An 11,324-nucleotide genomic window follows, 5' to 3' on the forward strand; every position below is an offset into this window, starting at 1 on the left:
TGGTCAAGAATATAAATATACAAAGAAAAATAATTTATTTTATAGCTAACACAAATAATACATAATGAAGACTACATATAATAATGCAAAATTACATGTAAGTTTTACACATTTACGCCTTATAATATCGATATTTCTTCGATTTGATAAGTTTTTTCACATTAATTTTATAATTAATAAAGACATACATAATTTATGAAAAAAGTTAGATAAAGCAACTTTTGATTGCCTCATTGTATACGTTTTCGTTTTTTTGGTGAAAGTATCTTTAACATGCTTACTATAGGAGCTTCAAAAGAAACGGATATAATAAATGATAATACATAAGATAGAACCAGTTGTCCAAAGAAAGTGATCATCTAAAAGGTGTATCATTTTATTAAAAATTTGTTGATAAATGCCGATAGAAATAGATTTTATACTTTTACATACCATAGTATATTTTCCTAAATGAAATGGCGAATCCAAATTCATGGCTGTTAATCGAATTACAAGTGGATGTACTAAGTAAGCGCAATATGTTGTTCTACTAATTGGATACAAAATCGGTGCCGAAAGAATATTATTTACGTATCCTATGGATATTTATATTTAAAATTTTTAAACTAATATGATCATATTTTTATATTTATTTGTAATTTAACAATTATTATTGCTAATAAAAATATACCTCCGTAACCTGTACTGCATGCAACAACGATCCATGATAAACCAAGTGCCCATACGCTATGGCTTAATGAAGAATAAGCAGCTGCCATTATAGGATTAAGTTCTGTTTCGTACAAACCATATAATAAACTTAAAAGACATGCTGAAGAAAGAAGCCATCCTACACAAACGGTTGTCTGAAAAAGATAAAATTATAATTCGGATAAAATCATTTTTTTCATATTTTATAAAATATTAATTTTGGTATACCTTAGACATTTTTATTTTACAGTCAGTCTTAAAGAGGAAATATCCTATTGACATGCCTATAAAATAAGGACCCAATCTGGTCCATGGTTTATCATAAATTTTATCAAAAAGCGCTAACGGATCATCTGAGCTTGGCATATGATTATTTATCAGAGCAATATAACCTGTTGTTAACCAGGAACTCAATAACAAAGTAGTCATCATGAAAGTAGCAATTTTAAAATGATTTGTTGCTAATATCAATATCACGGCGCCGACAATATAAAATTGAGTATCGTCGGCGACATACCAACTCCAAATCATGCACTGAAAAAAAAAAATGTATGTATTATTTAATTTTGGTTATTTTAATCGAAAAGTAATAAAGTAAATCATTTTATTGATTTATTTGATTTCATTTAATTGAATTTTATTTAAGTAAATTTCAAAAAAATTGATTTAATCATTTCATTACCATTTGATCTACTGGAAACAAAGTATTTATATAGAGTAAATTCCTCCACCAATATTTAGGACAGTTGATATGATCCGCGGTTGGTGGATCAAATACAGAATTCGAAAGAAACCATTTAGATGCAACTTGAACTACTCCAAGTACGAACATATAGGGAGCTGTAAGTCTACAAAATCGGTACATAAGAAGACCGATAAATTTCAGACTACCTGCCACAATACCCCGTGTACCCTGTGTAAGTTTGTTCAAATCTCCTTTCGCATTCGTCCTAAAATATAGGAAGCTTACAAGTAAACCTCCCATAAAAAAGAATGTATCAACACTGAAAGCTCCATTTGTAATTGTTTGAAAGAGGAATTTTTTTTCCACGACTTTTCGATATTCCATATTATCGGAGTATTTAAAAGCAGTAATACAGGTATGACCCAAAATAACCCAAGCCATCGATATCGCTTTAAGACCATGGATAGTGCTGATTGTGTCACCTCCAACTTTATCATCGCAGATGATTTTTACGTTAGCTCGGACCGAGAAAGAAAGTAACAATTCTTCGAAGACACCTAAAAATAATGAAGATTTCTTTTATATTTTCTTCCATTTTTTTTTTTTTTTAAAAGATAGATTTTACACTTACTAAATTTATATCCTTTTAAACTAGTTGAATCTAGACTACCTTCATGATCGTTGTTGTTATTAACTGCTAATGATTGAGGTCCATTGATGATAGCTTCTGCCACTGGAACAGGAAGGTAGACCTTACCTTGAAAAGCTACGGAATATAATAATAAAAGTGTGTCACTCTACTTGATACTGTCCTTATCCTGTGTTTGTCTGTATTAGTCAATCATTTGTTCTCGATACAAGAAAATGAACATAAAGATACAATGTTGCTTTCGAGTCGCGTCAAAGGGAAGATTTTTACAAGAGAAGGACATTTAAAAAGGAAAAAAATAACCCAATATCAATCATCTTACCACTTAGAGGTTTTTGATTTCTGACTGCTAATTGTTCAAGTTTTGCGTGTCTTTCCAAGTCGTAAATCATGTTTTTTCCGCGAGTATATTTTCTTGTTATGTAAATATCATATCCAGTACCAATGAGCATTAAGAGAAAAACTGCAGCACTTACACCACTGAAACATTTTCAATATTTTTAATTTCGATTTTATTATTAATTTGGTTTTAACATTGCTCAACGTACGATAGAATCCAAAAGATTGGATCTTCATACATGTCGTACATATCATGCTGATCTCGAATTTTTTCAATCGATGAATATTTCACCGCTTGTTCACTTCCAGCAAGTTTTACTATCATAAAAACATCGGAAGCATTACACGAGAAAGGTAAACATACTCCAAGATAAATTGTTCTAACCTGTGATTAAAATTATAATTATTATACAAATCATATATTATTAAATAATACGTTTTAAAAATTTAAATTATTTACCGTAGGAAATAAAGTATTATTCACTGAAATGGTCATTATATAAAATCCTAGTTTATAAGGTGGTTTATCTAATTTCGTTCCGATCCAAAGATCTTTTCCACTGAGACCAGAATTTTTTTTTCGTGATTCAATATTAAAGTTTTCTATCGATGCATTTCGATGAATCTTTGTCATCTCTTTCTTATAATCGTCGCCGATATAGGCACATTGAGTTGCTGATCCGACATAATAAGAATTTCCCCAGAGAAAACTATTAGTATATCTACCTGAAGCATCATCAGCTATTAAAAAGAAAAAGATTTTGATTAATAAATTTGATTAATAAATCAAATTCTTTTACATATTTTACAATAACAGCACAAATGTTCTTTTCGTATAAAAGATGACTTGCTAACGCTATAACCAATGACCTATTTTATCAGTTAAGACACTTTCTCTTTACTCGACGAGCGATCATTTCCGGATTACTTACTTTGGTTGAAATTCCAATGAAAGCTAATCGTTGAATATGCTTCAAATTAATCAAATATTTTAAATGTTTCGTATAATTGTTGAAATAATTTTTCATGTTTACAGTAGATAATTTTATTCTTATTTAATATTAAGTAACATAATATCATTCGATCAATGTTGTAAGCTAAATAATTATAGACTTTCGTTTACATTTCTAGATGTATGCCTGCAAACATTTGTGTTGCTACATAATTTTCATTACCAAAGATTACGACATCTATGGGAGAAAAGACTGAGAACCTAATAGTTTAACAAAACTTTCTATTCGAGAAGAAAGTAATATTATCTAATTATCTAATTAATCATCGTTATGGTAATTTACTTATATTGTTTCTATTGGATCTATATAGCATAGGTTGCATGATAGTTTAATTACTAATCATAATTTGTTACGTAAATTACTGTTACAGAATAAATTACGATATCATCGTATCACGTAGAAACGAATTAATGTTTTCCTGCGAAATATTTTGTAATACGTTTCTGGTAACGTATCTCTTGAGAGAGTTGAAAATTCTTTTATTTTTTCTTTTCTATTATATATATATATATATATATATTTTTTAATTATATTTCCTTTATTTTGATTGATCTTAGATTCAAATTTGAAAGTAGTGTCTGACATCTTACGTATATTTTATTTAGTTTATCTAATGAGACTTTTACGAACATTATCGTAATCCGTGATTCTGACAACTGAAGAAATCTTATTATTAATTCTGTTCGCACAAAAGTAGAATCGTGTACGTGTAATCGTGAAAAAATTAGAATAACAATGGATTTTGTATAAGTGCAATGATCTCTGACATAATTCACCATTGAACGATCAAAGTCAAGTTCAATCTTTACATGTAATCCGTATTATTTTTCCATTCTGACTTGCAAAAGAACAAAACTTGTTTACATATTATTATTATGACTGTCATATTTGATAAAATGCAAAAAGAAACAAAAAGAAATATTATATAATTATTTTCCTTATAAATAATAATTATTCTTCTTATAAATAATATCAAAAACAAATGAAACAATGATAGAAACGAATGACATTGAAGAGATTGATTTTCGTAAAAAGAATTTAAAGAAAAAAAATAAATAAATTCAAAAAAAAAATTTAGCCTAAAAAGCATGACCGGTTTTCAAGATCTTCCACTTGAACGAGCTCATGGTCGGTGTCTTTAACAAAGTTCAAGGGCTATTGCAATGAGAGTTGAAAAACTTGGATTTATACTGTTGTATATATTCGATCGGCGAATGAAATTATTAATTCGAGTCAATAAACGAACAATACTAATTTTTCTATGATAAATCGTGAGTAATGCGATCATTCGTTAAATCATTATTAAAATTCATACTTTGATTAATAAAAAACATAGATTGCAGGGAAATAAGATTCAAAATTTGTGCAATTAAATTGGGGAATAAAATTGATGCATAAAAAAAAATCATAAAGTAAATTGATTTGAGATTTATCTAATTAATTTTTAAATTACTAGTTTCTCTTAAATTTAAAATATTTATATCGATTATAGAGTCATTTTACTTATCATTTACTTCCGATCGATCGAACATGCTAACTAGCACGTTCCGATTAGTCAGCTAGGAAAGTAATTTGAAAGGAGAAATTTTCCCCTATGTAGTTAACTATGTTGCAATATTAATAATCGTTTAACTGTACATTAGTTTACTTTTAAATATGAACCACATTAGAAGCATTCTAGTCATGTCTCTTTTTTGATATTGCATATAAACATCATTTCACAAAACTCTTAATTTATCTTATTATATCTTATATTATTATCTTATTATTAATTCTAATCTTAATAGATAAATTTTATTTAAACATACATGTTTCTGAACGAATTTATATAATTTATATAAAATTTATTATTATTATCATTACGATGTATGATTAATATAATACGTAAAAAAATGATTCAAAGAAAGTAATGTGTCTAATGCATTTATTTATTGATTGCATCAATTGATTATAGAAATTCAGGATAAAAATATAACACGTTAAATTTGTTTTTTTAATAAGAAAAAAGTGAAATAGGCATAATTCTACAATTTGTAATCGAAAAATGTTCTTTGATCACATTCTTACTCCGTGAACTTTACTCGGTGAGATTTTATACGTAGTAAACATTAGAATTTATATTTAATTGACTAAATAAGTACGTAACTTTATATGATGAATTATATGCCAAACGATATATCAATATTCATATATTGATATACCATTCTTTCCATTTAATGAAGGTTGTTAATTAAAAGATTATGACATATACGATACAAATACCTATGAATATATATGTGATTACGCAATTTTAGAACGCAGGTATATGCTTTCTATTTTTCGTACACTTACTAAAGAACGCTGACTTGTGCAATATAACTAAAAAAATTCAGTTTTTTGTTCAAAGCGGGTGGAATTTTTATTGACGGTAGAGGAAATTCTTCTTCCTATAAAATACTCACATGTATAAAACGTGTTTCACTTATGTAGAAGAAAACCTGTTTGGAGATAAAACATATATGTACGTAGAAAGTACATAAGGAAATATTTGCTTACATAATTTCTAGGATTAAAACATTTATCCAGGGAAAAAATCCAATATACACGTTGTTTATAAGTAATATAAATTAATTATTATAGCATTGTGTTAATCTGATGTTGTATACAGATAATTTTAGTAATCATTGAAAGCATGTATATATAAGCAGACTATGTAAAGATCATGAACGGCTTCATGTGCTAGGATTGAAAGAGTTGAGATTTTATTAATGACTATTCGCGAATCGTTATATCACTACTACTTTATGCAGAACATGAAACAAAATGATAAAGGATTGAGAACGAATAAACGAAGAAAAGTACAACGTTACGTGAAAGTTGCGTTTGCAAGCCTGGTTTCCACGTAATCCTTTCTCTGGGCAGTTTTTGTATTCAATGACGTAATTTCGATAATTGCCGCGGTTTCTACTTCGATCATATTTCTATGTGCATGAATCTTCCTTAAAACTTTCTAACGTTACTTTTGTGCGTAAAGGATGTTCACGGAAGTCCAACGTCTTCCATAAGTTTGTCGTGAAACTAAACAGTGTGACACACTATCATCAAAGAAAAACGTTCATTTTACGAAGTTTCGTCACGATCATTCATTTACATTTCATATTAGATTTTTTTTACTAAGTTTTAAATTTTAATTTTAATTCAAATACGGATTACGTGACTGGATCAAATATAATTCAATAAATTATTTAATTTTATCTTACAAATATTACTGCTATGTAGATTATTAAAAATGATTGATTCAATCATTAAACTGTAAAGCAGATCTAAGAAATAAATGCATTAAAATTATATTAGAGTTCCAAAAATATCATGATGAGCACATCCGAAAGTTAAAGGATAAATTGCTTGATAATGAGTGTCATTATAAACATGTCATAAAGATTTTTAATATTGTTTTCTTGTGGAAGTCTCATGATTCCTTTCACCTTTCCCTGTACAATTGTATAAATTTGAACTTCCGAGAATGATAATGGAGAATATCTCGACTCCACGAGAGGAGAAAGTCATGAAATTTGTTCCATGGACTTTTCTTTGCTTAAATTAGGCAAAATTTAACAACCAGAAATCTTACCGGAAATAAAGAATAATAAAATTGATAAAATTTTACTTTCATTCAATTAAATTAACTTGGAATAAAATAATAACTTTTTACCACTTTTCAAAATTTATAGAGCAATTTTAAAAAATTCATTTTAATTCCGTTCATTTCGTTATTTATTCTTTTTTAATAACGAAACTTTTATAGAAATATATGTTTCATATAAGTTTTTTTTTAAATGTCGAATTGTTTTTTTGAATTTATTTCTTACACACTTTTTGTTTGCAATAAAACATATATATAATTAACAATCCTTGTATAGCATGGTGCTTTTGCAACACAATTTCACTTTAATGCAGTTAGAGAATTGTGGAAATCCCCACTATAATATAGCATTTCATGTAATACAATTTCTCTCTATTTTGATTGGGAAACATAGAAACATAATTATTATTATTTCTTTTCATAAAATATAAATATAATATATTTAGTATTTAAATAATATATAATCTATTATAATTATTAATTATTATAAAATAATTAATTAAAATAAAATAATAGTTTTATTACTTTTTGAAATCTATTTTTGTTTCTTGTTCTTGATAAATTTTAATTTCGTATAATATTTTTGAAAAATATAATTACAAGATTGATTCTATGTCGAAAATATCGAATACAAGTAAATTTATTACTTTTTAGGTAAATTTCATTATTTAATTATTGGTCCTTATTGTCAATACATTCAGAATACGTTCAAAAGAATAAGGCTGAAATAAATAAAAGATTAAAAATCAGGATTAAAGTGTACACTTTTTACATAAAAATTTAATTAGATATATTATAAAAGCAAATCATTGTCCATTTTGAGTTTTATAAAAACGAATATAAGAACGAATCTTATTTCTTTGTTCTTCTATTATAATATTATACTAATCAATATTTTATATTAATATTTTATCGATAAATTTTAAATAATTAAAAAAAATATGTAATATTATAAATTTTTATTCTTCTATAATGAAAAATATTATTTTACACTGTAATATAACATATTAATTAATCTTCGTAATCTATAAAAGTGAGGAGATAACACGCTTTTACATATTTTTTAGGTCCACCATATTTTTATCCATAAAAAAACATATTCAAAAAAGGAATTTGAAAAGTGAACGATATAAAGAGCACATACTATTTTTAAGTATTGCGTAATATGTCGAGTGATATTCTAGATTAATATTTTGCAATCGATGAAACAATATCTCACAATGTATTTTTGTTTCAGAAAAATTTAAACTTCGAAAATTCAACTGAACACGATTATTTTGCTAATAAGGAGTGGTATGTAAGTAGCCTCGACTCGATCATAAATGGTAGAAGTAAAGGCCGAAAGAATGAACAAAGAAGTTTGTAACGATCTTGCGAAAAGTGGCATTGACCGAGGATAGTAAAACATTGAAAGCGATTCGTTGTCGGGCCCAGCCTGTATTGGTTGTAGAAGTCGTCACGAGATTGTTCTTTGTGTCGTGAAAAGTGAAATTTCGCGATGAAAGTAGGCAAAGCAAGAGGAACTGCCAAGAGGAAGGCAAAAGATATGTTTTAGCAAGGACGTTCCTGGCAAGCTTTTGCCAACCAGCGACGACCTATCACCTTTCGATTTCCTTCCTGATGAAAGTGAATTAAGTCATTTGGACTTTGACCAAGATAATTTTAATCATTTAGATTTTTTTTTAGAAAAAAAAATCCTGACTATCTAGAGAACGAATCATTCAACGATATTAATTTATTGATATATTAAATTTTTTTTTTCTCTTCTTTTATATTTGTTCCTCTCCCGCATCTGATCTCGAAATGTTGTTCTATTTATGATCAATGAAATCACGTGCCGTATTAATACCAAGTATTACCTAGATCTGGCAATTTCATCTTGCCATAACTCGGACACTTTCTATTCGCATAATAAAATACGCATAATCAATTTTTGCACGCATAAATACCGTTCTCCCTATATACGAAAGAAGAGAAAAATGTTTGCATACGATTAGTTCCAAATGAATAATTAATTATTAGCTATTTTTACAACGATTTAATTACCGAAGATATGACTTTTTTTTAACATAAATTTGATTAATTCAACATACCTTTTGAAGCCCATACTTCTTGTTTTCTTAATCCTTCGATGTATCTTGTAATATCTTTGGCACATTGCTCTTGAATAGGATATTTCCCTTCCGTCCAATTATTGGCAAGATAACGCACATTGAAAATATCTAGCGTTTCCGACAATGTAGTCCAATTTCCATTTTGAATTTTATATTCGTCGGTTGAAGTTCTTAATCGTTGATTCACCAAAGGATTTTGTGATGGATTTTCCGAAACATTCGAAGAAATCACTCTGCAAATCGCGAAGCAAGCAAAAAGAACGACGAGATACGAAGTTTGATTCATTATTATTCAAATTAAATTTGCACTGAACACAATAAAAATGATTCAGAAATAATTATAGTTCTAATAGTTTGAAAATTATTCGTCGAACATATTAAAATTACAAATAGTTTCGATAAATATTAAATCTTTTGTACACTCATTAACTTTTATTTCTCGCTCTCATAAACGATGTTAAAATGATATGATATTGTTTAATATCACAGAAAAGATATACTTCAAATCACACTGAATGCCCCTCTATTCTTCAAATAGATATCTTTACTGATTCTTCATCAAAGAAAAAGAATCTCAATCTCTTCAGTTCCTTTCAAAGTCATGTAAATCTTTGTGTTCGCATCTTTGGATTCTTCCAGAGTATTTCTTCTCGAAGACGTTCTATCCTTGTTATCATACTTACGAGAAAGTAAAGAAATGAGAATAAATGAAAAGAAAAAGGGTGATTCTTCCTTATGATTTCCTCAATATGATTTGAATGATTTTAAATAGGTTTCTTCTTTCTCCGAACAACTATCTTCACTCCTGCGTGATTCTTCTTTATTCGATGATCAAAGTTCACCGAGACCAACCAGACTGGCAATGGTAGAAAAATGGCTTCACCGGTTGAATATCTTGGTAGTAATGAAAGTGTGAGCAAAATAGTGGGGAGAAACTTCCCCCTGTTGAAAAGTGAGTGCCAGTGGCCATCTACTCAATATACACTGTGTTTAAATGTATATATATTTAAATATGTATACTCATAATTAACATAATTTCGTATCCGTTAACAAAATAAAAAAAAGAAGAGAAAAATCGTTATTTTTCAAAAGTAAGATTAGGAATTACTGAACATTTTTCTTTCTTTTATTCTTTTTTTTTTTTTTTTACATACATAGAAGGAATGCATTCATGAAAATATGTTTTTTGAATAATAAATGTTTGGTCAGTTTCGATATAATTATAAAGTATGGTAACATTACACATTTAATAGAAGTTAAGAAGATGCTTGAATATAATACATTAGTAATGTCGATTTTTCTTCTTGATTTTAGTATAAAATTTTGGTAAAAATAAAAAAAGAAAGAAGAAAATCAGATCTTATTTATTAAAATTGTAAATCTTATATAAAAAGCATTTCGAATTGATAAAGATTGAATGGATGAACACGTTTAAGCAACATCTTGCATAAATGTTTTTCAAAAAATAGATCTTCTTCTCTTTTTTATGAATATTTAATTAATTATAATATATATATATATATATATATATATATATATATATATATATATATATATATATATATATATAGATAATGGATTTTATAAAGATAGAAGAAACATAATAAGAAACTTTCTGGACCGAAATGGTCACAATGAAAATTTTTCAATAAAGTTTTGCATGATTTCGCCTGAAATCAACGACAAAGTTTATTTCAGAAGTTTCACTAAGAAATTTCATATTATTAGAGGATTATTTCTCTTTCTCCGATGCAGAACTTTCGTCAAATGCCATCATTGGCTGCTCAACCGTGCTGAAATTCGTTTTCTTTTTTTTTTTTTTATCATTATTAAAAGTTTTACTGTCATCCTTCCTATAATTTGCGTTGTTAATCCTATTCAACTCCTCCCAAAAACCATAATGACTAGGAAACTATCAATAAATCTTCTTATAACTGTAATCAATCGATGCAATCGTTTATGGACTTGCTTAGACGAAAGTTATATTTTCGTTGAGAAAGTCATTAACATGAACAACACTAAATTATATTCGTGGCACGTGTCATTAAAACGCGAGTCACGTGGAAAACAGACATAAACAGTTACGAATTGCAATAACTTATTATTTAAGTATACTCACATTTTTATTGTTGCAATATTTTGCACGTGTTCGTTGTTCTTTGTTATGTCTTTATAGAATATTAATCGAAACTTTGACCATGATAATTACTTA

The 11,324-nt window shown here is 27.5% G+C and overlaps 1 protein-coding gene across 4 annotated transcripts; it reads right to left on the bottom strand.

Moving 5' to 3' along the window:
* Nucleotides 1-18: 18 nt before the first annotated feature.
* LOC100870721 (nose resistant to fluoxetine protein 6) lies at nucleotides 19-9,987 on the bottom strand. 4 transcript variants are annotated; one of them, XM_012493568.2, is made up of 10 exons: nucleotides 9,092-9,987; nucleotides 2,824-3,104; nucleotides 2,573-2,748; nucleotides 2,347-2,504; nucleotides 2,007-2,141; nucleotides 1,373-1,932; nucleotides 919-1,224; nucleotides 671-845; nucleotides 433-575; nucleotides 19-359 (listed from the first exon to the last, which is right to left on the bottom strand). In XM_012493568.2, the coding sequence occupies exons 1-10, from the start codon at nucleotides 9,396-9,398 to the stop codon at nucleotides 231-233; spliced, it is 2,370 nt and encodes a 789-aa protein (XP_012349022.2). In that variant the 5' UTR covers nucleotides 9,399-9,987; the 3' UTR covers nucleotides 19-230. The 4 variants fall into 4 exon arrangements, with proteins under 4 accessions (XP_012349022.2, XP_086769966.1, XP_086769965.1 ...); XM_086913840.1 differs by having other exon boundaries at nucleotides 2,007-2,108; nucleotides 9,092-9,976; XM_086913839.1 differs by having other exon boundaries at nucleotides 19-575; nucleotides 2,007-2,108; nucleotides 9,092-9,955.
* Between the last annotated feature and the right edge of the window lie 1,337 nt (nucleotides 9,988-11,324).

The sequence above is a fragment of the Apis florea genome, unplaced genomic scaffold (assembly GCF_048593485.1).
Source record: "Apis florea isolate Af1SG1 unplaced genomic scaffold, ASM4859348v1 contig_3517_pilon, whole genome shotgun sequence".
In the NCBI taxonomy this organism is placed as follows: Eukaryota; Metazoa; Arthropoda; class Insecta; order Hymenoptera; family Apidae; genus Apis; species Apis florea.